Source organism: Bactrocera neohumeralis, chromosome 3 (genome assembly GCF_024586455.1).
Source record: "Bactrocera neohumeralis isolate Rockhampton chromosome 3, APGP_CSIRO_Bneo_wtdbg2-racon-allhic-juicebox.fasta_v2, whole genome shotgun sequence".
Lineage (NCBI taxonomy): Eukaryota > Metazoa > Arthropoda > Insecta > Diptera > Tephritidae > Bactrocera > Bactrocera neohumeralis.
This window is the reverse complement of record NC_065920.1, coordinates 65,048,589-65,076,457: the sequence shown is the minus strand read 5'-3', so window position 1 is coordinate 65,076,457 and position 27,869 is coordinate 65,048,589. Positions and strand designations below refer to the sequence as shown.

The 27,869-nt window shown below is 31.2% G+C and overlaps 1 protein-coding gene across 2 annotated transcripts; it reads left to right on the top strand.

The window, feature by feature from the left end:
• Positions 1 to 103: 103 nt before the first annotated feature.
• Positions 104 to 27,563, top strand: LOC126754241 (NPC intracellular cholesterol transporter 1). Of its 2 annotated transcripts, XM_050466238.1 has the most exons (14): positions 104 to 349; positions 553 to 899; positions 9,483 to 9,656; positions 9,744 to 9,900; positions 9,986 to 10,062; positions 13,871 to 14,092; positions 14,157 to 14,349; positions 16,333 to 16,449; positions 19,783 to 20,093; positions 20,498 to 20,797; positions 20,878 to 22,267; positions 23,865 to 24,737; positions 24,865 to 24,941; positions 26,317 to 27,563. In XM_050466238.1, the coding sequence occupies exons 2-14, from the start codon at positions 792 to 794 to the stop codon at positions 26,320 to 26,322; spliced, it is 4,005 nt and encodes a 1,334-aa protein (XP_050322195.1). In that variant the 5' UTR covers positions 104 to 349; positions 553 to 791; the 3' UTR covers positions 26,323 to 27,563. The 2 variants fall into 2 exon arrangements, with proteins under 2 accessions (XP_050322195.1, XP_050322196.1); XM_050466239.1 differs by lacking the exon at positions 16,333 to 16,449.
• Positions 27,564 to 27,869: the final 306 nt, after the last annotated feature.

Here is a 27,869-nt window from a genome sequence, read left to right as displayed (position 1 = left end):
ATTAAAATCGGTGTGGCAACGCTTATACTTTGACATTTCAATTATATTCAGCCAATCAGAAAAGTAGTGTGGTGAATACATTCACAATAAATATTTCTGATGATAAAAGCAAACGATTCGGTTATTATCTGCTCTTTGCTTCATAATCGCGAAGTCAGTAATATTTGTGATTTTATTTCCCAATTATATTGCAAAATGCTTTGGGAAAAAATTTGAAAGTGAAAAATACTAAAAGAATATTTTTGGACAAATCTGTGAAAGCTTAAAGAAGCCAATTAAATTGGGTATTTAATAAGTGCTACGCAAATTCAATCAACAGTGAGCCGCTGCTAAATATCGATTTGTGCAAGTAATTTTTCGCAGTTGAAATTTTCATGGACAAACAATAAATTTCATTTCGATACAAAAGATTTTACAAATATATAGAAAACACAAACGTTTGGCTTTTAGAAAAATTATAGACGGACAAGATTTAGCCATATAGTATTCCGACAACTTATATTAAATTAAGCATTGTATACTAACATAATCTTGTTTGTGTGTTAACGACAGGGCGCTGCCGAGAGTGTGTAAACATATTTCTGTATGTGCGGGCATATATAGTTAATGGAATTTGTATGCATTTCATATATTGTGCTGACCTCCGCTGCATCCAAAAAAGAGCAGTTAAAACATCACTGATTCGACTATTATATTGAGACGATACTAGTTTTCGCGGAGTTTTGCTGCCGTGTGGAAGACCGGCGGACACTCCGTGTTATAAAACAAAAACATTCGGGCTGAAAATTACGATGGCGCAAACAAAACAGCGTAGTCCGCAGCACAGCTTTCGTATGCAAAGGTTTCATCACCTTATATTTTTTGCTGTATTGACAAATCTTTTCGCTAGTAGCTTGCAGGTGAGTACACATACATAAGTACATTGTAATTTAATAATACACGAACATTCTTATATATAGATGAAAATATGCCATAATAGATAAAACTTGTTTAAACTTTAAACTGTCCAATTAGCAGGGTTTGCAATTTCGAAATTAAGTGCGATATTTCTGCAGATATGACTAAATTTGTATGAATAATAGGTATACAAATGCGAATATGCATTAAATGTTGTTTATACTATATAGCCAAACTGTGTACATTACGTTTTTTTAAGGTTTTAGTTGTTTATTGTAAATGGCTCGGAAAATGGCTTCCATGATTACATTAGCACGGCTAATAGAGCGTGTAATTTTTATTATCATATGGGATTTAATGCAAAAAGGAAACACTACCTAAATTGTGTTGATATCATCTTTGTTTATTTATTTATTGACAAAGTGAAGTATGCCAAAGTTCTGTCGACTAATAATTAAAATAGGAGTTTAGACATAATTGTTTTATCTAGCTAATAACAATGATTATTATGATATACACATATGTAATTATGACAATATATAATAAGAGGGCAAAACTAAGTGATAAAGAAAGGGATGAAGAAAAAAATATTTGTATAGTATAATCTTTTATAGCATTATACAAATGAAATAACTACAATAATCACATTTCTTTATACTGACTGAATTTAATATACCATACCTATATATAGGGTCTTGGTTAAGCAAAAATTGCCAGTCTATAATCTTTACATAAGAATATTTGGATAAATAGCATATATGTATAACAGGTGGCGCAAAAATTACCTTCCGATGTTTTTTTGGAAAATGAAAAACTTTTTAAAAAAATGAAAAACTTTGATTCTGCTTGTGGATAATTTTTATTTGGTCTTTTAAATTTTTTTACATCAAGTCGAGAATATGATATCATGCAAATAGCCGCCGCCACATTTGATTGTCAATTGAGCTCTTTTTATGGCATTTTCCATCACTTTGGCCAGAACTTCCGGCGATAGGTCCTCTCATTCTTGACGGATATTGTCTTTAAGAGCTGCAAGAGTCTGAAGCTTGTTGACATAAATCCGCGACTTCAAAAAGCCCGACAAAAAGAAGTCGGGAGCGGTCAAAACAGGCGATCTAGCTGGCCAGTGCAAATCGCCAAAACGGAAGATTGGGCGCACTGAAAATGCATCCTTCAGCATATCGGTTGTGGCACGCAGTGTAGCGTACCATTGTTTATTTACGTGTATTTCGCATATGTTTATTACACAAATGTCAAAACAGAACTGACATTAGTGGTCAATTGCAAAATTTATAACATCTTCTGATCATCTTCTGACTTTTGCGCTACCCGTTATAATTACATTTGTCACAAATTGCAACAGACTATCGTAGTAAATTAAATAAAAAATGCTCGGACAACGATTTTTAAACGATTTGTGTAATCTGTTCCGTTATCTCTCGACAGAACGAAAAATGTCCGCAATTTCTTTTTGTTTTGTCTTTAAAGGTTATGGAGCATGGAGTGAATTGCAAAATAATATCGAAGTAAATTAAAAACAGATTTTTAAACGATATACACAGATGGACAAAAGTCACCGTCATGTGGCCACTTGAATGTTTAAGAAACGACCATGCCCACAAAATACTAAAAACACAGAAATTGAAATATACATCTGTAACTGCAATTAGTTTAATTTTTATTTGTGTACAAAATGTCTATTTTACTTTGCCTTACATACAAAAACAAAGACTTACTAATATTATCGTACATATTTCTAATGGACAAAAGTCACCGTCATTTCAGCCAAAATTTCATTTATAAGCGAAGCAAACATATTTTAATATGTTGTATGTTTACCGTTATTTTTAATAACTTCTTGCAAACGTTTTGGCATCGAATGAACCAATTTCTTTGTAACATCTGAGCTGATTTTTAACCATTCTTCCAGAAGTATTTGCTTTAGGGTAGTTTTTGATGTGATATGGTGTTCTCGAACGCGTCTATCCAAATGGTCCCACAAATGCTCGATTGGATTAAGATCTGGGGACTGTGGTGGAGTTTTCAGGGTGTGAGGAGTGTTGTTATTTCGTGTATTTCGCTGAAAGTAGTCGTTTAGCTTTTCACACTTCTCTTCAAATGAATATTCAAAACAGTGTTTTGTCCATTATTTCGAACTCTCCTGACCTCCGTGTTTTACTGTTGAGTGAGTGGTCATCGCCCTTTTGCCGCCATGTCAAAACAATTTATAAACACAAAATTTCTTCATCAGAAAAGATAACTTTCTCCCAAAAGTCATTTGGCTTGTTTCTGTTTTGAATAAAAGTCGTTTTGTTTGTTAATTTTACTAATGAGTGGTTTTCTTCGACAAACTCGCATTATTCCATAATTACATCTTGTCACAACCGTATGTGTCCTTCAGCAGACGAAGGGGTTTTTGGCTCTTTTTTTATTATCTGTACTATCTCCCGTTTTTCCCGGTCTGATAATTAAATAAAATCTGGATCATTTTTGATTTATTATACCGGTAATTGTACAACGATTTTTAAACGATTTTGTATTACACGCGGCGTTTGAAAATATGTTGCACACAAATAACGTTGAATCTCTCGAGTTACCAGAATTGATTATAGAAAATGTCCCAAACTGTTTTTATTTCTTTTTTTTTGTTAAAACATAACCACGGTGCAATGACGGTGACTTTTGTCCATTAGAAATATGTACGATAATATTAGTAATTGCGTATGGCAAAGTAAAATAATATCAAATAAAAATTAAACAGATTGCAGTTACAGATGTATATTTTAAACGATATATGTGCATTACAGCATGCATTTCGTTATCTCTCGCTATAAGGAAAAATGTCTGAAGTTTTTATGCCTACAATATAAGAAAGGCTATGGCGCAATCAATGAATCTTATCTTTTGCGTGAAAGAAGAGAATGTAACTTTAATAAAAATCACAAAGAAAAAGCAATGGTGTTTATATTGCAATATAATTGTGATTATTGATTTATGATATGATATGATTTAATATGAAAAAATTTGTTACAAAGAAGTACTCATTGCCTAGTTAGGCTTTAAAATCTTTATACATGCATGTTAGTTATTTTTGTAGGTTCATAATTTGATCTCTATTTCGACTAATGCTCACTTTTACAGGGTATATAAACTTTGCGAAGTTTGTAACACCCGGAAGGAAACGTCCGAGACCCCAAAAATATATACATATATAGAAATGATTAGACTGCCGAGCTAATTCGATTTAGCAATTTTCGTCTGTCTGTCCGTATATAAGAGAACGAGTTCCTCTTTGGAAATTGGGTATGGATTATTGTCCACAGCAAAGGGATAATCTCCAAACAAATTGTTCAGTTAGGATCATTATTGCATATAACAGCCATACAAATGGATCGATCAAAATTCAGTCCTTAAAAACTTTTGTTGTGAACCAACATTTTTGCATTCATTTGCATTTATTAACTAATAAAGAATATTATCAAAGTCAAAAAAATTTTAAAGCAAAACGTGCCATCTTTTCAACAACACGATTGGCAAAAAAATCTGTTATTCCTTGTATCGTTTATTAAAGTTTCGAGCTGGTTATTTCGCTGAATAGTCGATTTTTTTGAAAATTGCTTACAAAACTATGCTTGAGTTGGCAGAGGATAAAAAAATTATCATATTTCTGTCCACTGTTAAGTTGAACTAAAAATGTGTCGTCAGCAAATGCCCGCTCGAGTTAAGGTAAATCTAGTGATTTGCAATTCTTTCATTTCGATCTCCTAAATTTTTACAATGCAAATGCGAGATCCGATTTAAAGATTTCTGTCAGCAGTTCTGCTGTGAAGAAATAAATAATAAAAGTTTATTTACGCATGAATTTGAATCTGACTACTGAATAATGTACACAACTAGGCTGGGAAATAAATTCAGCTTCATTTAAAATATTTATCAATGCTTAAAATTGAAAAAAATATACTTACGGTTTCACATTTATTTATAAGAAAACATTTTCCAGCTTTTTTTTTGAGCAAACACAATCTCATAACTATGTTTTATGCATGTAAAACTTCAGATGTGTAAATTGGTATCGTGTTGGGTGACGTAGATCCTGTTTTAAGAATCATTACTCATACAAATGTAATCTGTTGGAACATTAAACTCGTGGTTTCTGATTAAAAATGCCGGATAAGCATAAAAGAAAATAAAGCAATTTTGTTTACCACATTGTATGAATGCATTGAGCAATATTATTGAGTAGACGTATATTTTTACATCACTCTTTATACTGATCGTTAATATAATCATAAGTAGTTTACACTCATAAATTATAGATCTTGACCCTTAGTAATTTTTAAAAAAACATTAAATTTAAACTAGGGTTATGCTTTACAAAAAAAATATCGATATTTTATTCGATATGATGCATCGAAACTTGACATCGCTGTTGTGCGATGCAACGAATAAAAACATCAATGCATCCAAAACATCATTTTTATCGAAAGTAATAAAAAATTGCTTAAAAATAATTAAAACTGCAATTTAAGTTACATTTGTTTATTTGCATATGTTTTTAAAATATACTTATGCAAGTTTTGAAATAATATTATTAAAAAAAACTTTGCTAGATAAATTTGATTTTAACAGTTTGTATTAAAAGATTTAAAAGTTATGGTAGTTAGTAGTTTAAGTTAATAAAAATAATCTAAAAAAAAGCAAATCAAAACTTTATAACTCCCAATAATTTTTTCCTGGGCTTTGCAAAAATTGAATTTTATGCAATCTTTATGTTTTATTTTATTTCTTTGTTTGCTCTCTGTCTGACCAGTTTTGAAAATAAATGTTCATTAATACATGCAATGTCTTTAGAAAACTACAATATACGCCCTGTAGAGTAATTTAATTCCCTCGACCGGTGACCCGGGCACCCTCCCAAAAGTTGAAACTCAAGGTTAGTGTGTCTATCATACTGATTTGTAACCTGGGCCCGCCCAGACTCTGCAACGGCAATAGGTTACGTATCACAGAGCTAAAACGGCACACCCTTCAAGTCGCCATTCTTATTGGAGGGGCTAAAGGAGAGATGGTATTGATACCCAGAATCCCTATAATGCTCACAAACTTATCCTTTTCAGTTCAAAAGCCGACAATTTCCTTTAAAAGTGGCTTTCTCTACGGAAATAAATAAAAGTTAAGGACAAACTTTAAGTAGCTGGCTTTCACCTGGGCACCCCTTGTACGTGAGTTGCTTGCGTGTGACGAGAACAAGAAGCCTTTTTTACGCTGAAAACAATAAGTCCAGCAATGTTGTTTACCGGGTACGTCACAATATTCAAAACAATAAACTCTCCCGTTCTGACATTCAAAAAATTTCGTTAATTGATCTTTCCGATGCTTAAATTTAAGTTATTTTGCTTCTGAAAATGTGAATAGTGATTATTTTTACTTTTTTAGTCCAATAAATCGCGGGTAACACTGCGGGGCAAAGCTCATTTTGCTAATGTTTGCCATGCGGCCGGAATATTCTACATGTTGCCGCTCCAATCATTGTGCTTAATGTCGAATCGTCTATTCCTTCCGTCAGCTAAATCCCCTACGATCGTTTGACAGGCAGGAATGCCAAAGATTGTGGTGCTTGTTAAAGTCGCCTAGTACCAAACGGTTTTCACCACGAAGTAGCGCTTGTATATTCGGGTGATATCCTGTAGGGCAACATGTAACTGGGGGGATGTATGTATTGAACATTTCGAGCTCGACATCGTTTGACCGGATAGCTGTACCCTGACAGTATGTGCAGGTTGCACATCCGTAGAGGCTAAGGACGCTGTAGCGCGTTGGCACCATGGACCACCTAACTTGTGGTCCACTCCCTTTGTGTCTTAAGGTCGGAGCAGTTCTTAAGATGGCTCCATCCATTGCATGTATTATACCTGACCGAGGTGGAGTTGGAATGGAGCGTTTTGGCGCAAACGCAGCAGAAAAATTCCTCCGGGCCCGGGTTGGACTCAATGCCAGCACGAGTCAGAAGGATACGGAGCAACCCTGCTGCCAGTGACGTCAAACTTAAACTAAAACACCGATCTAAATGGTTACATTTCCGAAATAACAGCCGGATAAAATCCGAGTTAATTCCGGTGCGAAGAACCGACTGTTGTGGGAATTGTGATTTTTCATCGGTCGGTTTGTATGACAGCTATGTATGTATATGCTATTGTGGTCAGATGTGAACCATATGTTCGGAGATTGTGGTGTTTCCTTGACCTATAATCTATGCCAAATATCAAGATATCTTTTGGTTTGCAATGTGTTATAGTAGTCCGATCTGAACAATTTATTCGGAGATTGTAATGTTGCCTTCCAAAAATACATTCCAAAATTCATGAAGATATCTCTTCAAAAAGTTATATACATACATACGTAATCCAACCAGTTATTTTGTCATTATCGAAAAAGAAAAGCAGCCCTCGTACGACTACAATGCGGCTACTTTCATTTTATAACTTATTTAAAATTTTGAACTTTGATTCCGACTTTGTTCGTTTTCAAATACCATAGTAAGTGGCCTGTAGCACCGAGTATACTAGTATAGCTGTATGTATGTACATATACACACATGTATACCAGTGTGTTGTTCTCTTCATTAGCTACAGATCACTTTTTCTCGTGCTGCCATTACTTGAATGCCATTTCTCCACCAGCTTTTTACTTTTATTTGAAAAATTGATCGATCTACTTATGCAAACACACACACATATGTTCATATACTGCATAAACCGCTGTTTTAATACAAATATACCGTTATGTATAAGCTGTGTGTGCACTTTATGCTACTCTTACGTAGCTATGCTCACACGCTGATGCGTTTGTATATTTTCTATACAATTTTCCTTAAATTGAGTGCATTGATGATAGTGTTGAATAAATTTATTCTGAATATTTAATTAAAAAATTTATGAAATATACTACATTGATGCGAATAATTTCCTAACTGTCATACTTGATAGGTCAGGTTAGGTTCAAGTGTCAGTTGATTATTTATACATATGTACATACATACATATGTAAGTTACGTTCATTATTTACGCTTGTCAAAGGAAGCAGAACAAAGCTCAAAGCAGCGCACAGGTGTAATAGTTAACTGTCGAAACGTGAATCTTTTTATCAAGTAATTTGAGTGAGTCACGAGTGTGCGTGTAAGTTTGAAGGCAGCTGTAATTTGCCTTACTTACATTATACTATTCTCAGAAATGTGTTGAATAATATTGTTTCTTAATATTTTAGAGACTATGTAATGTTCTTTAAATATTTAAATTTTCAAGAGGCATTCAAGTCTGTCGATTAATGAAATACATTTTCTTGTTAGTGTTGCTTTTATGATATCAATAATTAAATTGTCGTTGATCTCAAGAAGGATGTAGCTATTGTTGTTCTAACGGCATAATACGCAATGTTTTGATGCATGTTAACGAGCTGGCAGCACTAAATAAGGCGTAAATCCCCTAACTTGGACCCAAGTACAATACGAGGGAGGAATAATCGTATAATTGTATGTGATGCGGTGTTAAACCACAACACAAAGAATGTAATTTTTTTTACTCCTGGTCTCTAAAAATATTTAAAAACGTCAAATAAACGTTCAACATTGCACCGAAGCTAGAACATCCTTCACAAATAAAAAGTACTTTGATTTTGATAGTTTAGTTTGTATGACAGCTACATACATATATGCTATAGTCTTCCGATGTGATCAATATCTTGGGAATTTGTAACGTTGCCTTGGACAATAATTCATGCCAAATTTCGAGAAGATATCTTGCGAAATAAAAAAGTTTTTCATACAAGAACTTCATTTTGATCGTTTAGCTTGTGTGACAGCTATATGCTATAGTGTTCCGATTTGAGCAATTTGTTCGGAGATTGCACCATTGCCTTGGACTATAATTCATGCCAAATTTCATGAATGTATCATTTCAAATAAAAAAGTTTTTAGTACAAAGGCATGCTTTTATAGATCAATTTGTATGGCAGCTATATGCTATAGTGCTCCGATCTGATAAATTTTTTCGGAGTTTGTAACGTTGTTTTGGATAATAATGCATATAAAATTTTGTAAAGATATCTCGTCAAATAAAAAAGTTTTTCATACAAGGACTTCATTTTGATCGATCAGTTTGTATGGCAGCTATATCTCTAACTGGTTCGATATTGGGTGTTTTTACAAATGAGCAGCTTCTTGATGAGAAAAATACGAGTGCAAAATTTCAGATCGATATCTCAAAAACTTAGCCCGTCACGCTGATTATTTAGAGGTATACGTTTCCTTATAGAAGTTATAAACATCGTAGGAAAATTAATATACACCGTTCAGGGTATAAAAATGATCAACTGTTTGCCTGTGTTTATATTTTTGCCAAGCGCTGCTTATATTGTTCACAATAACATATTAAAATTTACTAGATATACACATATATGTATTTGATTACTAAACTGTTCTGAAAACCTAGTAATGCACATAACGTACTGATTAATCATATTGTTTGCACAATACACATACATACAGACATATCTATAATTACTCATTAAATATTTTTTTTGTTTTGCAGGACTGCGTGTGGTATGGCGTCTGCAATGTTGATCCCGTTATGGGACATAAACAATATTGCGTTTACAATGGCACCGCTAAGGTAATGCCTGCCAATGGATTGGAATTGATGAAACAACGATGCAGCCATTTGCTGGAAGGTGGCGCCACTGAATTTTGCTGTGATAGCGATCAAGTAAATAAAGCGATAACTCACACATAATATTTGCCATTTCAATTATAGTATATATAACAATAAATATTTGTTTTTAATTCTTTTCAGATTTCCATACTTAACGAGAATATCAAATTGGCTGCGAATTTTCTCGAGCGCTGCCCTTCGTGTATGGCAAACCTTGTGCGTCATTTATGTGACTTAACCTGTTCGACCAAGCAATCGGAGTTCTTGAAGATTGCGCAAAGTAGCATCTCAGCGGCTGGTAAGTTAAAACACTACATGGCAGTTGTGTTTGTGCCTATGCTAATTGTACTATTTCGCACTTAAACGCATAACTATTTTTCTAGGTAAAGCTTATGCTACTGCATTGGATTTACACATCACTTCTGCTTATATGAATAAGACATATAAATCATGTTCACAGGTAAGTTCTAAAATCTATTTACTTACATACATACATATATAGTTTTTTTTTGTTACAACTTCACACTGCTAATGGTTTATAAAATCATTATTTGTGCTAACGTTGAGTGTAGAAAAAATTTTTTCTAAACAAATTTGGCATATAATTTATAGTATTTTAAGTCTGAAATTTTTTTTTCCGATTTTTCAACTCTATGATAGATTTAAGCGAAGATATAGTGGAGATTTTTGCCTAAGTAGCCACAATTTTTCTGTGTCTGTTTTATTTTGCAAATTTTCGAAAACTAATTTTAAATAAAACTGAAACCGTATAACTTTTCACTGAATAGGGATAAAAAATATATCCAATAATATTAACAAAATAACAAGGGATTTTGTAATTTGTAAACATTTATTATAGATTCATAATCAGATTTATATCTTTAAATAATTTGTTTTTATTTTCAAATATCTATATCTATAATATCTACGGTGGAAACCATGGTTCAATCTTTATTATTATTTTTGTATTTTTTGTTCTAATTGCCACTTGTGCCTACTTCAATCGTTTTTCTTTTTTATATTTTTATATTTTTCTTTTTTTCCTTTTCTTTTTATTTTTTTTATTTTTATTTTATTTTTTTTTTTTTATTTTATTTTATTTTATTTTTTTTTATTTTATTTTTTTTTTTTTTTTTTTTTTTTTTTATTTTATTTTTTTTTTTTTTTTTTTTTATTTTTTTTTTTTTTTTTTTTTTTTTTATTTTATTGTTTAGTTATTTTTTTTTGTTTTTTATTTCATTTTTTTATTTTATTAGCAACTTTTTTTAATTCCGAAAACACTCTTTATAAATCTCCTTTATTTTCAGCGTGAGCCGTTACTATTCTTATTTTAGTAAAAATTACATATGTATGTATGTATGTATATGTGTAGGTCAAGTAGCAATAAATTCTCGATCCTGTAGTAAAAAATATACAAAATATATTTTCGAACTGTTTTCGAAATAAGATCGAGCTGTAATAAATTGTTGACCCAGTAGTAGCAAGCAAGGAACCTAACCTAACTTAACTTAAGCAAGGAGGAGTAATGAGTACTTGTCATACTTAGGTGATAGCTGACTGCTGATAGTTTCTTATAGGCAGACATTTTTTAATCAGCTTTTAAGATATTTTTTCTTCAAATATATAATTTTTTCTTTTTTAAATTTTTTTTATATATTATTTTTTTATTTCTTTTTCTAAATATTTTTTTATTTAAAAAAAATTTTTTAAATGTTTATTTTATTTTATGAAATGTATTTTTTATTGTTTCTAATATATATTTTTTTTTTTTTTTTTTTTTTTTTAATATTTATTTTATTTCATCAAATATATTTTTTTATTGCTTCAAATACATTTATTTTTTCTTTTTTTTAATGTTTTTATTTCTTTTTCTAAATATTTTTTTGTATTCTTTTTTAATTGTTTAAATATTTTTTTTTATCTTATCAAATGTAATTTTTCTTATTTCAAACATTTTTTTCTTAAAATATTTCTTTTTTTATACTTCTGTAAAATTTGTTTTTTTTTGGTATTGTTTTATTTTTTCACTTATTTTTGTTTTTAATTTTTTCAAATATTTTTTTATATATGTATATTTCTAACTTTTCATTAATAAAAATTCAATTGGCTCAAGATGGCTGTTTTTCAATATTTCTTTGTCCTGATTTTGTTTTACCAAAAGCACACAAAGCGTTTAAAATGTTATTGTGCTTAAATGAGTAATTACTTTTAGTCATTTGCCGCTATTGGTGTCTATTTCATTTTCAGTGACAGTCACAGACATTTGCTTGTAGCCGCGAAAATCTATGTTTATCTCGTAAACAAACAAACCTTAATTATAACAATCACACAGCTACATACATGCATAAGGGATTTTGTGCATATACCAACAAATGTTTGTATTACATCACAGTTAAGAACAAGAAATGCGATGAAAGTCTTTACATTCTTTTTTAGTTATGTTCTTACATATTATTTACGTCTGGGCCGAGCTTTTCTAATAAGTGAAAATAATATCTTTAGTATAATTTAACAACATGACGTGTTTATAAATACACACATGTGAAATTACCGTCAATATTGGATGTAGCTCGTTGTGAATTATATAAAATGTTATTAAATACGGGTAGATATTTATATGTATACATATGTATATATTTTTCTGTGTGTACATACGTCATAAGTGATCTTGCTGCGACAGATATATATAGTATATTTACATATATATGTAACTGTTTTGAATTACTTGGACATGTCAACATGCATAATTATTTTATATGTACATTAGAGTAGGTCGCAAAATTAAGTGTGTAACTAACTAGCTTTGTTTCGTCTATAACCGCGTTTGTTTGCAAAAACTGACTTTTAATAGATAATAGACACATATAAAACTATCCTACAAAGTATTTTTCTGTAAATTGAACTTCTGTTGTAAACAATGAAAAACTTTTTTGTTACAAATAAATTCGGAAGTTTGCCATTATAATATTGTAGCCGCTAGGAAATTTTTTTTGAATTGGTACTGATATTCAAGCTGCGATGTGATTCTAAGACGGGCTTATATAACTTTCCTATTACTTTCGTCTGACTATTAATCGCAAGGTTATACCAACTCTTGACGATTCATCAGAAATTGGAGAGTGGCGAATCGAACAACCAACTGGCGAAACTAAAATATAGGTAGAGGAGGAAGTAGTTCGGCAAGATTTCTCAAAATTATTTCGTAAATGTTTTCTGGCGCTATAACAATACCAAGCGATTATTCGAGCTAATTCTTCTTGCATTGACTTCAAGTGGATACATATATGTATATACAGGTTATATTGAACTTATCGCGAAGTTAATAACATACAAAATGAAATGTCGGAGGCCCTATAAAGCATATACATACATACTGAAGTGATCAGTGATGACGAGCTGAGTCGATGAGCTGTCTGTATATACGCGCACTAGTCCTCAGTTGTTAAGATATCGCTTTGAAAATTTGCATACGTTCTTTTTTCCCCAAGAATCTGCTTATTTGTCGAAACCGCCGATATCGGAACACTATAGCATATAGCTGCCATACAATTTGAACTATCAAAAACATGCCCTTGTATGGAAAACTTTTTTATTTGACAAGATATTCTCACTAAATTTGGTATGGATTATTGCCAAAGACAATGCTACAATCTGCGAATATATTATTCAAATCGGACAACTATAGCATATAGCTGTCATACAAACTGACCGATGAAAATCAAAAGAAAGTTGCTAATAAAAAACTTTTTTCCCTATTAAGTAACCTTAATTCGAATTGAAGGTTTTTTTTTTATCAAGCAACTTATCTTGAAAGAACCAGTAAAACGTTTTTCATTGTATGCAAACCGTTAGCCGATTACGTTTTTGGATTTAGTTATACATAATATACACATTGAGGCAGCGTTTTTTTTTGCTTTTGGTTTGATTTAAAACTTTTCTCGACAACAGTCTTGTTTAAGCAAAGTAATACAAAAGCATGAAAGTCGGCTTCCAGCGCTAAGCAAACTGACCCAGTATATAGTCTAATATAATATAAACCAAAGGTGCTAAGTTCACATTTCAATAGACCGCAAGTCAATTTAAATGATTAATAATTAAAAACAAATTAAAAAAAAATTATTTATGCATAAACAGTTAAATAATATGGAAAATGAAAAGCAGGCATTGTAATTTAAAACATTTACAATGTGGAATAATCTAAAATTATGCTTATTTTTAAACATTTCTTAAGCCATTTATAACAATTTTACATTTTCCTTCGTCCACAGGTCTCAGTGCCATCGACCGGTCAGAAAGCTTTCGATTTAATGTGTGGCAGTTACATGGCAGCACGTTGCAGTCCAACAAAATGGTTTGGCTTTATGGGCGATCAGGAATCCAATCCATATGTACCGTTTCAAATTAACTACATACAACATGAAAATAGCTCAGCCTCACAAGGCTACACGCCATTGAATTCGAAAACCACGCCATGCAATGAGAAATTGAATGTAAGTTGCCGCTCTAATGCCTTTTTCACACAACGTAATATATCGAAAACATACTTTTCCACAGGATAAAACTCCCGCCTGTGGTTGCAGCGACTGTGAGGCTTCTTGCCCGGTACCCGTGCCGGAGCCACCACGTCCGGAACCCTTTAAAATTGCCGGTCTCGATGCATTCGCCGTGATAATGACTGTTGTCTTTTTCGTAGGCGCACTGCTCTTTCTCATGGGCGTGTGCCTGTTTCCTTCCAAACGCAGTGAACGTAAGTTATTTGTTAGGCAAATCTATATGTATGAGGGTATAAAATGCCAGCATGCATTTAGTGATCAGGGGTTTCTCATCAAGCGTGGCATGGAAGAAGTAATAATAACTTTTGTGGGTAATGCATGTAGTTTTTATAAATTTTCATATTTTTTTCTATACTGTTACGTGGGTAATTTGTTTTCCAACCAAATTTTTAATGAGTTTTTATAGATAATTTTGCCAGAGATTGTCAGTAACGGAAGTCCATACATTTTTCATGCCTACAATTACTATATACTTTGGAATGTGCTGATAAATATTCTTTAATTGGAAACAGCGTAGACGGAAAGGAGTATAAATTCATATTCTGGTAGAAGAGTAAAGCGCATAAATTGATATTCAGAAATTTTGTAGTTAAAATACTTTTCTCAGTTGCACTGCTGTTATACATGGTATATGTTAGTGTTTAAACTGTTATATTTTTAGAACTATTCGATATTAAATTCTTAATTTATTTTAAAGGCTAAATTTTGAGGTTATAAAGGCATATACATATGTATATAATAGGTTTTTTTGCGACACTTTAAAACATTTTTTTTTTATCTCTTTAGAAAAATTCTGTTGTGACGAGTTCAAATTGGCTTTCGATTTGGTTACATAGGCCCGTCTGTTTTAAGAACGCTAAACCTAAATTTTAAGGTTACAATCGAATCTGCATATATCCAGTTCTGGTTATGTAATATGTAGGTCATCGATCAGTTTATATTCGTTTTCGATATTGTTACACGGACTCGTCTATTTGATGGAGGGTATTTTTAATGGCATATTTCGTCGATCAGTTCAAATTCGCTTTTGATATGGTTACACAGACTCATCTATTTTATGAAGGCTAATTATTGCTGGCATAAAGAACAAAAATATAACTAAATTTTTTTATAAAAATGTTGCTATAAAAAAGTTGCTATAAAAATTTTGTGTTTTCTAGAATTTTCCAAGTAAAAAATTTTAATTTCTTCAAATTATAGTTATATGGACTCGTCTGTTTTAAGAGCGCTACTCTAGTTGGCATAGAAATAATACATTTTTTAATAATTAAAATTTATAAACAAAACAGTACTATAAAAAAGTTGTTAGAAAATATTGCTATAAAAAGTTGCTATACATTTTTTTTTTAATTACATTCAAATATAATATGCGTAGAATGTTGAATTTGTCCCAAAATGGTGTACTTTATAAATGTCATTGCAAACGTCCAACTGTCGCTGATTTGTAAAAGTGTTCTAAAAGTAGTTTTGGTTAGTTTTACTCAAAAAATGTATGGAGGTAGCTACATGTGTAGGTTGGTTAACTCAAAAAAATGCCGAAAACAGTTCGAAAATATATTTTATATATTTTTTTACTACTGGGTCAACTATTTATTACATATTTAAAATATAATTTCGAACTGTGCTCGACATTTTTTTGAATTAAGGTTGAGCGGCAGTAGTAAGAAATATGTTAAATATATATTAAATATATTTTTGAATTGTTTTTTAACTTTTTAAGAATTTTTTTAGAACAAGTTAATTTTTTTTTACCAAAAAGCAAGCTTACAGGGGACTTATTCGTGATAGCTGACTGTTGATAGTTTCTTATAGGTAGACATTTTTTAATGAGCTTTTAAGATTACTACTTAAAATTGGCCTTATTATGTAAAACATTTTCTTAAGAAAATCCACAAACAGTTTTCATAAAAAAATAAACTAATTTTTCAAAATTTATTTCCTGTTGTAAATATTTCAATGAATTGGCTTTTGGTGCTTTCGAAAAATCATTTCATCCATAAATAAAAATATTACAATATATAATTAACTCATCGCGGAGTTTGCCATAGACTAATTATTTTCATAAAAAATATTTTCAATTGCATTGTTGTTTTTTTCCGTTAATTTATACATTTTTTATTTACTAATATCTCGTATGATCTTCTTATTATTATTATTATTGCATTGGTTGTTTATAGTAGGTGAAGGTTTGGATAGTGGCCTATGTAGCGCCACAATAAACAACCGTTTTACTGGACAAATGAGTAACGAGTTCGCACCCGAGGAGGATTCCCCACTACAATCGAAAATGGGCAGTATGTTGAAATTTTTTGAAAGTCTTGAAATTTAGTGTCGTAGAAAATGTGAACAAAATCATGCTCAACCAAATTCTGTTTGCCTTTTTTTTTGTAAATATGTGTCTGCTGCTCTTCATCTATATATTCTAAACTTTATTTTAGGCATATATATGTATGTATATACATACATATATTTGTGCGATTGTGTATGTGTGTTCTAATTGGCTTTATTTTCATTTAAGTTGTCATTTCAGTCAACTGTAGCTTCGTTAATAACTGTAAATCAGTTAGTGATGCTAACGATGTGTTTCATTGCTGCATATTACATAAATATTTATTATATGAGTTGTTCTCTCTTAGCTGCATCAAATAAGCACTTATTTGTAATGAATGCCGTTACGTTGATTGTCGATATATCTAACTTGCACTGTGTTCAATTTATGATTTAAAAGAAAAAAGGAAAAATATCGACAGGATTTGTCTTGAAGCTACTTACTCTGAAAATAAATTCAAATTTGAAAGGCGATAATTTCGCAAAACGCTTAATTTTCAAAAATGTTTGGTAAAGTGTTAAAAATATTTTTTTGTGCATAAAAAATTATCTCGCGAGTATCAAAAAAAAAATATTAAAAATTCCGAAATTAACAAGTAAACTTTTCAGCCCTTAAAAAAGACTTATTCGTGCTTATATAGAAAAATATAGTAAAACTGTGGCAATAAATTTTAAATCAACTAGTGAAAAAAAAATATTTGTGAAACATTATAAATAATCAATAAAAATGCTATTGAGCTTTTTACAAAAAAAAATATATATTTAAAAAATTAAAATAAAAAACAAATTTCTTTTGCAGCTAACAAAAAAATGCATAACCTCAAAAATATAAGATTTTGTGTTTAAATAACTAAAAATTTGTGTTTTTGATAATGTTTCGAGTTAAAAAATAACTGTTTTGAAATTATAATTATGTTACATACATACATAGACCATTTTTGTAAGTTTTTCTGATATGTGTAAAAATATATTAGTAATTTCTTTTTTTCCGTTATATGCTTTTTTTTAATTTTTTAAATACATATATTTTTTTAATTGGTATTATAATGTTTTTATATAAATTTTAATATTCTTTAATGCTACTGATTGTCAAAAAAACGAATGAACTAATAGGAAAAAAATTTTAAAACCTTTAAAAAAATTTCTTGGTTAGGAGTGTAAAATTTTGTTCAAAAAAGTAATTGTTGTGTTTTTTTGATAATAAGTAGCATTAAAAACATTAAAATTTATAAAAAACATTTTAATACAAATTAAAGAAATATTTATTTAAAAAAGTAAAAAAATATATAAAGTAAAAAAAAGGATAAAAATAAATTAACAAAGTATTAAAAATTGTGTTATATTATTAAATAAAAAACTTTATATAAAGTGTTTAATAAAAGTGATTTTTTATAAAAAAAAAAATAATTAAAAAGTATTAAAAATATATTTATAACATTTTATTTCAAGTTAAAAAAAATATATAAAATAAATACTAAAAATGAAAAAAAACAAAGTAATAATATATTAGTGATTTTTAAAATAAAAATTTTTAAGCTAATTTTAATTATAAAATAGTTTTGAGATAAAAAATATGTAGTAAATAGGAATCACACTTACTTACTGTTAAAAAAAGTATATAACCTCAAAAAATATAAAATAAGTAATATAAATGCGCCTAAAAATGGAAAAAGTAAATCTTTGAATGTGTAATAATATATTAGTGATTTTTAAAATAAAAATTTGCAAACTAATTTTATGAGAGCTTAGCATTTTTGCATTTTTCACGAGTGTGAAATGTTTTTTATGACAACTAACTATTGTAGCTTCTTTACAAACATTATTAAATAAAATTAAAAAAAAATAAAAAAAATATAACACATAATAAAAAAATTAAAAAAACCAAAAAGATTAAAGAACTTTTACAAACACAAAATTAAGATTAAAATAAGAAATATGTAAAAAAAATATAAAATTTAAAAAGTGAAAAAATTATCACTAACTGAAACCAATGATTGATAACCAATGACATTAAAAAAGGTTTAGTGACTTAAAAAAATTATAATAATAAAAAAAAAACAATATAAAAATTTATTTAAAAACAATAAAAAAACTTATAAATAAAATATATTATAAAAAACTGAAAAAAAATTAAAAAAAGTATAAAAATATTAAATATTAAATATTAAAAATATAAAAAAATATTAAAAAAATGAAAAGTGGAAAAAAATTTTAACTAACTGGGCCTTTTTTTTTAAAAAATATAAATCAGTGACATTAAAAAATGCTCAAAAATATAAAAAAATAAATGGAAAAAAATATAATACTTCTTAAAAAAAATAAATAATAATAAATTTACAACAAAAAAAATTTAAAAATTAAAAATTAAAAAAAATAAAAAAAAAATCAAAAAATATAAAAAATTCAAAAAAATCAAAAAAAAATATTAAAAAAGTGATCAAAAAAATAAAATAAAATTTTAACAAATAAAAAAACATTTCTATATTTAAAAATAATAAAAATTTTTGCAAATGAAAAATTAAAAAAAAAAATAATTAACAAACAACCTGTAAAATAATTTACTTTGCCGTATAAAAAATAATTAAAAATTTCTAATATAAAAAAAATAAATAAAAAAATATAATATAATTTATAAATTAAAAAATGTTTGATAAATAATCAAATTTTAAAAAAAATATAAAAAAAACAAACTTTTAATAAAAATTTAAAAAAAATATTAATAAAAACTATTTTCTTTAAATATTTCTAATAATTAAACTGAATAGTAAACAAAAAAATATATAGCAAATGGGGTTTAATTTAAAAACCATAATTGAGAAAATTTGTGAAATAAAAAAATTATATTTATAATGCATGCCTAAAAAATAATAAAATTGTTTTCCCAAAAAAAGTAAAAATGTCTGTAAAAATAAAAAATAAAAAAATTTTTAATACGATTCAAATTAATTAATAAATGTTTTCTAATATTAAAATTAAATCTGTGACTTAACAAAATAAAAATTACCCTCTCCAAACTCTATGTGCAAACATCTAAACTGCAACACTTGCACAACTTCAGTAGTTGTAAAGCGCAGCAAACGCTTTTCACATAACCTAACATCTAACATCTGAATTGCATACTCTTACTTCAAATATATTTCTTCATAATATTCAAAAGCTTCTAATAACTCACTATAACGCTTCTTCTCTGTTTGTGCAAATTTTTTAACAGTTCGTTATTTTTTTTTTTTTTAATATTTTCACAAAAGAAATTACGTAATATTTTTATGTAAATTTTTATTACTTTCTGCTTTTTATAGACGATGAAAACGAAGTCGATGGCGCGCAGGGTCCGCTCGATGAATTTGAGACTGGTTATTTCGAAAATCTCGGCGCTAAGACCGAGAAATGTCTGGAAACGTTTTTCACCACTTGGGGCAAATTCTTCGCACGTCGCCCGAAAATGACACTTGTTGGTGGCATTTGTTTTGTCATAGCCATGGGTTATGGCATTAAATTCTTACACATCACAACCGATCCGGTACAGCTGTGGGCATCACCGCAATCGAAATCGCGTATTGAACGTGAATTTTACGATTCGCAATTTCAGCCGTTCTATCGTATAGAGCAGGTGAGTGTACCAGGGAAAATTTTTATAAAGAGTTTGGTTAAAATTTATTATTTTTTTGGCGCCTAAATGTAGGCAGCATTTTTTACAGTGAAAATTAAGTTTACTTCTTTTGCTTTTATATTCAAATTTGTCGTTGATTATGTAAAGACTGTTTTCGAATTTGAACTCACCTAAATGTAGGCAACGGCTAATTCATTGGCGCCGAAATGTAGGCAATTTTTAGAAAGGTCAGTTTTTTACAGCATTTCATCTTAATCATGCTGAAATAAAAATATGTATGCTGAAAAATTAAAAAAGAAAATGAAATTAAATTTTTTTTTGTTAAATAATAAAATTTGGGTATATTTTTTACTTCTGAACAGAGCCATATAAAATATTTTTCATTCGCTACCTTATTTTTACAGATAATCATCCACGCCGTCGATTTGCCTGATATCGTACACAACACATCTAACGGTCCAATACATTTTGGTCCAGTTTTCGACAAAGCCTTTCTCACACAAGTCCTAGAGCTCCAGGAAGACATCATGAATTTAGGAAGAAACGGTAATGGCACAGTTTTGGAGGATATTTGCTTTGCACCCTTGTCCAGTGATAGTACCGACAAAAAGGATGTGTCCAATTGCATTGTACAATCCATTTGGGGTTATTTCGGCAACGATTTGGAGCGTTTGAATGAAACCGACGAGGATGGCAATTTCGAGGTGAGCAAGCGCATAATAAAATTTTTTTATAAAATATAAATATACATATATACATACATCTTATTTAATTTTCAACACAGGTCACCTACTTGGATGGCTTGTATCAGTGTATGGGTAACCCATATCTCTGTCTGGCACCGTATGGCGGACCAGTGGATCCAGCTGTAGCTTTAGGTGGTTTCCTGCCACACGGTGAACAGTTGTCGGGCGATACGAAATTCGAACGCGCAAATGCCATCATACTCACCTTCCTGGTGAATAATTATCACGACAAGTCCAAATTGGGTCCGGCATTGGAGTGGGAGAAACGTTATGTAGAGTTTATGTTGAACTACACAAAGACGCGCATGGGCAAACACATGGACATTGCATTCACCTCGGAGCGCTCGATTGAGGACGAACTAAATCGTGAATCACAATCCGATGTTATGACCATACTCGTCTCCTATTTAATTATGTTTGCGTATATTGCGATATCTTTGGGTCACGTGCAGGAGGTGCGTCGCGCGCTAATCGACAGTAAAATCACTTTAGGTGTTGGTGGCGTGATTATTGTATTGGCCTCTGTGGTCTCTTCAGTTGGCGTATTCGGTTATATTGGTGTGCCCGCAACACTTATAATCGTCGAAGTTATACCTTTCCTGGTGCTGGCCGTAGGCGTGGATAACATCTTCATATTGGTGCAAACGTATCAGCGTGATGCACGTCGCGCCGATGAAACGCACGAGGATCATATTGGTCGTATATTGGGACGTGTTGGTCCTTCTATGCTGCTGACTTCGGTCAGTGAAAGCTGTTGCTTCTTCCTAGGTGGTCTTTCGGATATGCCTGCGGTGAGAGCTTTCGCATTGTACGCCGGCATGGCATTGCTCTTCGATTTCATACTGCAAATCACATGCTTTGTTAGTTTACTAACACTGGACACTAAGCGTCAAGCTGAAAATCGTTTGGATATCTTCTGTTTTATACGCGGCAAGAAGAGTGATGCCTTACCTCACACTGAGGGCTTATTATACAAATTCTTCAAGAGTGTTTATGTACCGTTCCTAATGCAAAAGACTATGCGTGTTGTGGTTATGATTGTATTCTTCGGTTGGCTATGCAGCAGTGTTGCTATTGCGCCACGCATTGATATCGGTCTGGATCAGGAGTTGTCGATGCCGCAAGACAGTTTTGTACTACACTATTTCCAAGCGCTCAACAAGTATTTAAGTATTGGTCCACCAGTGTATTTTGTATTAAAATCTGGTTTGGATTTCTCCAAAACATTCCATCAAGATCTGGTTTGTTCCGGGAAGTATTGTAATGATGACAGCATGTTGACACAAATCTATTTGGCTAGTCGTCGCGGCAATGTGACGTACATTGCACGTCCTGCATCCAGTTGGATCGATGACTACTTCGATTGGAGTCAATCGTCAAGTTGCTGTAAATATTATCCTAAAACTGGCGACTTTTGTCCACATCAAAGTAAGTAGTTTGATCGTATTATCATTTAGGTTAGGTTATATTTTATAATATAAAATTCTATAGTATGGTATTATTATGGAAAGGGTGATCCATTTCGAGATTCCCTACTTTTTTAAGGAAAAAACGCAGAAACTTCAAATTTTATGAGGAATGCTTATTTTCATTCGAAAGAATATTCTTTTTTGAAGATATTTATTTTCTGAAGATTATCTCTTTCAAATTTTGGCCGCGGCTACTTCTCAGATGGTCCATCCGTTGAGTCCAATTTTCGATGACTCGTTCGGGCATTTCGACTAGTAACTGGGTAATGGCACACAATCTTTTTCTCCTGAATCGAAGCAGGCTTGTCCGCATAGACTTTAGACTTTACATATCCTCACAGAAAAAAGCCTAACGATGTGATATCACATGAGCTTGATGGCCAATCGACCGACCCGAAACGAGAAATTATCTGCTCACCAAAGTGTTCTCTCAATAAATCCATTGAGTGATGCGAAGATGGAAGTGGCGCCATCTTGTTGATGAATGTCGCTGAGATCACGAACTTCAATTTCAGGCATCAAGTAGTCACTATCATGGCGCGATAACGTTATTGACGGTTACGTTCTCACCGGCATCATTTTTGAAGAGAAATATGGATCGATGATTCCACCGGCCCACAAACCACACCAACCGTTGTTTTTTCTGGATGAAATGGCAGCTCTTGAATCTCTTCAGATTGCTCTTCGTCCCAAATGCGACAATTTTGTTGGTTTAGATACCCATTGATCCCGAAATGTGTTTCATCGCTGAACAAAGTTCGGCTCGAAAACGTCGGATCTTCTCAGAAGCTTGGGAAGGTCAAGCAGCTTCAGTTCTTGCACAGGCTGTATTTTGTACGCTTTCAATTTAAAATGTAACGTAAAATATATGATATCCGCCTGTCCGTGTGTCCTGTATATACATGAACAGGTCACTTAGATTTTGAGTTATCGATCTGAAAATTTGCACACGCTCTTTTCTCCCCATGAATCTGCTCATTTGACGAAACCTTCGATTTCGGACCACCATAGCATATAGGTATCCTACAAACTGAACGTTCGGTAATAAGTGCTTGTATGGAAAACCATTTCATTTGACGATTTATCTTAACGATATTTGGCATGGGTTGTTGTCTAAGACAATGATGCCATCTCCAAAGACATACAGACTGACCGATCAGAGTTCTTATAAGGAATTGTTGTTGTTGTTGTGGTAGTGCCAGAATTCTGCCGAGTTGACAATCCTTGGCCGGATAAAAATCCAGGTCCGTTCCGGTTACGTAGAACCGACTGTCGTACGAACGATAAGGAGTCATTGCGGTTGTGGCGGGTATTATAGCTTTGGTGCAACCGACGTTAACTTTTGTCTTGTTTAATTGAAATTTTAATTTTTAACTTTTTTTAATGAAAAAATTGGCATGCCACCCTGTGTATAGTAAATAAAGTTATTACATATGTATATAGTATATATTTTATATAAATTAAGTATAGAGTATGTAGTACATATATTTTTTTCTATATACCATACACTAATACATCATTTAACCGCTCCTTGTGCGCTTTCTTTACATTTACAGAGACTGAATGTGACAGCTGCGAAATTGATAAAACCGATCGACAACGACCAACTGCGCATGATTTCGGCAAATATCTAACATTCTTCTTGCGCGACAATCCCGACGATAGCTGCGCCAAAGCCGGTCATGCTGCTTACGGCAATGCTGTACAGTATAAAACGAATCCAAGTACAAATCTCTCGACCGTCGAAGCAACCTCATTTATGGCATACCATTCGATATTGAAGACATCAGCCGATTACTATGAATCACTACGCGCTGCACGTAAAATCTCCGCGAATATAACGCATATGCTGCGCGGACGTTTAATGTCACAGGGTGTGCCATTTGAGCAAACGCTCGACATTGAAGTATTTCCCTATTCAGTCTTTTATGTATTCTACGAACAGTATTTAACCATGTGGCCAGATACTTTGCAAAGCATGGGCATTTCCGTACTCGCCATCTTTATTGTTACATTCGTACTAATGGGTTTCGATATACACTCATCGCTAGTGGTGGTGATCACGATCACAATGATTGTTATCAATTTGGGCGGTATCATGTACTATTGGAATATATCATTGAATGCTGTGTCGCTGGTGAATCTTGTGATGGCTGTTGGCATATCGGTGGAGTTTTGTTCACATTTGGTGCATAGTTTCTCGATTTCAATGGAGAGCACACGTGAGAAGCGCGCCGCAGATTGTCTAACAAAAATGGGCAGTTCGATCTTCTCCGGTATTACTTTAACGAAATTCGGTGGCATTTTAGTTTTGGCTTTTGCCAAAAGTCAAATATTCCAAGTATTCTATTTCCGCATGTATTTGGGTATTGTGCTGATCGGCGCTGCTCACGGACTTATATTCCTGCCGGTGCTACTCAGCTATATTGGTTAGTGTTCCAATCAAATAACTAAGAAAATAATATATATGGTTTGTTTGTTTTATAAAATTACTTTATTAAGCCATATTTTCTGATTTTAATTTTACATGTTTACATGTTTCTTCTCGTCGCGCAGGCGCACCGATTAACAAAGCCAAGCTGGTCAATTATCAACGACAGGCCTATAAAGTGCAAGAAACTTCGCTATCTACGGTAAGTTTTAAATAAAGTAAATCGATAAAGCATTTTGTTGTTGTATAAATGTTGAGACACTGATTAGCCATGGGAGTCGTGTGTCTATAAATCATTTTTCTTAAGGACGCTTAGAGCAAAATTTATTTTTTCTAAAAAGCAAATATGTAGAACACGACTTTTTTTCATTTTCATACCCTGAGTTTTTGTTTATTACGAAATTTATAACAACCAGAAGAAAACGCCGGAGACCCTATAAAGTATATGGAGATGATCGGCGTGTCGAGATGTGTCGATTAAACCATGTCCGCCTGTCTGTATATACGTGAATTACTCCCTCACTTTTTCAGATATCGTTCTGAAAATTTTCACACGTTCTATTTTCCTCAAGAAGCTGCTCATTTCTTGGAATCGCCTATATCGGACCACTATATCATATAGCTGCCATACAAACTAATTGATCAAAATCAAGTTCTTTGTATGAAAAACTTTTTTATTTGACAAGATATCTTCACGAAATTTGGCATGGATTATTTTTCAAGACAATGCTACAATTTTCGAATATATTGTTCAGATCAGACTACTATAGCTTATAACTCTCATACAAACTAATCGATCAAAATCAAGTTCTATGCTTTTTTATGAAGAAACTTTTTTATTTGACGAATATAAGATGACTACTTAGCTTATAACTCTCATACAAACTATTCGGTCAAAATCAAGTTCTTGTATGAGAAACTTTTTTATTTGACAAGATGTCTTCACAAAATTTTACATATATTATTTTTTAAAGCAATGCTACAATCTCCAAACAAATTGTTCAGATCAGAAGACTATATCATATAGCTGCCATACAAACTAATCGATCAAAATCAAGTTCTTGTATGAAAAGCTTTTTTATTTGACAAGATATCTTCACCAATTTTGGCATGGATTATTTTTCAAGTCAATGCTACAATCTTCGAATATATTGTTCAGATCGGAAGACTATATCATATAGCTACCATACAAACTTACTGACCGAATACAAGTTCTTGTATGGAAAACATTTTTATTTGATAAGTTGTCTTCATGAAATCTGGCATAGAATATTTTCCAAGGCTACGCTACTATCTCCGAACAAATTGTTCAGATCGGAAGACTATATCATATAGCCGTCATACAAACTATTGAATGAAAATCAAATTTTTTTATGGAAACTTTTTTATTTGTGTATGGTATTAGTGGTTCTGTGTAATCGAAATTAACTTTTTACATCTTTTGTTTAAAGTTTTCGAACAGACAGAAGTTTTGTTGCTCCTTACTTTTAAGCATAAATAAGATTTACTTCACATACATACATATGCCGTTTTTAAGTAAATTTGTAATTTCACATTTTTCTTACTCTCACTTTCAGACGTGATGCGAATCGATAATTTACCAAAGAGACGATTCACCGTCAAGTCCAAGAAACATCATCCAACCAACACAATCAACCAGCATATTAGCATTTTTCCATCAATATATCGGCAGGGCGTGTCTTTATCATGCAGCGGACGTGTGAAGACGATAATAATGCGATGATGTTGTTGAAATCAAAAAACGCCCCAGTCAAGTTAGAAAGTGAGCATGTGTAAGTGACGGAGCAGCGAAACTTTATTTGCACTTGTAACAGTTCAGGATATTAAAAAAAATATAGGGTACAAAGGAAATATAAATGTATGTATGTAGTTTATTGTTTTTAATTTTTCCCCCGAATGCGAGAATTACAACAAAAAAACTGAGTAAAAGACAAAACTAAGATTTCTTTACGAAGTAATTTATATATATACAGACACAGACGCGCGCGTACGCAAACAAACGTTAGTTGTGAAGTTCGTAAAAGGCTTTTGTATTGAAAAAATAAAATAAAAACAAAAACAAGCACCAATATGTACCCAGCCTAAATCGAGCTCTGTGATAAACTTAGGTACAGGAAAAAGAGAACAAATCATAGAAAAAAATTTAAAAAAAAACTATAGAAAAAACAGCAACAACATTTGTATTAAACAAAATATGCAATCATATTTCCATAGACTGGTCAACCGCGCAGCCGCTGCGGCGTTGAAAGCATTCATGTTTGGCTTTAGATTTTGAAAGCCGTTAGTATTTTTTGGCATTTTTCAATTCCATATTTTTAATTAAACAGCGTTCTCTCATACATCATACTTTATATAGAAATATGCAAACACGCAAAAACATTTTTCAAACAAACTAAGCAAGCAATATTCAAACATACAAAGAAATATTCATTCATACAAGAAATATTCCTTCATACATACAAGGATCGTATATAAATTTTTATATAAATACTGCTATAATGTTAATAGGCTTATATATTCTCTGCATTCATTAAATTTTATTTTCGAATCTCTTTTGGCAAATTGAATTAAAGCGAATTGAACTGTTTTTTAGCTGAAATTATTTTCCAAATTATTATTATTTGCGTGCTTGGAAGTTCCATTATACTTATATGTACATATATACCTTCGGTTTGTGTGTAAATGTAGCATATTTAGACTATATTAGCTAGCTGTATTAGTAGTTTGAAAAGCCTACAATTGTTATTTAGGTTAAATGAACTATATTATATTATTTGAAATAAAAAGCACTGTAATAAAATTATTTATAAAACTGTGTGACAATTCACTTTACATGAAATTAAGTTTTTTTCTTGTTTTACATGTCTTATTTGCATTATTTATATATTTTCAACTAATTTTCTGTTGTACAGTTTTTAAAATAGTTTATTTTTCTACATACATAAATATTTTGAATAATTTTTTTATTTAACTTCTTTGTATTGTTTTTTTTTTTTATTTTGTTGTTTTAATATTTTATTTGCTTTTTTTAATTTTTTCAATTAGTTTGATGTTTTACAGTTTTGAATTACTTTATTTTCTATTTTCTATTTTAAATTTTTAAATTAAT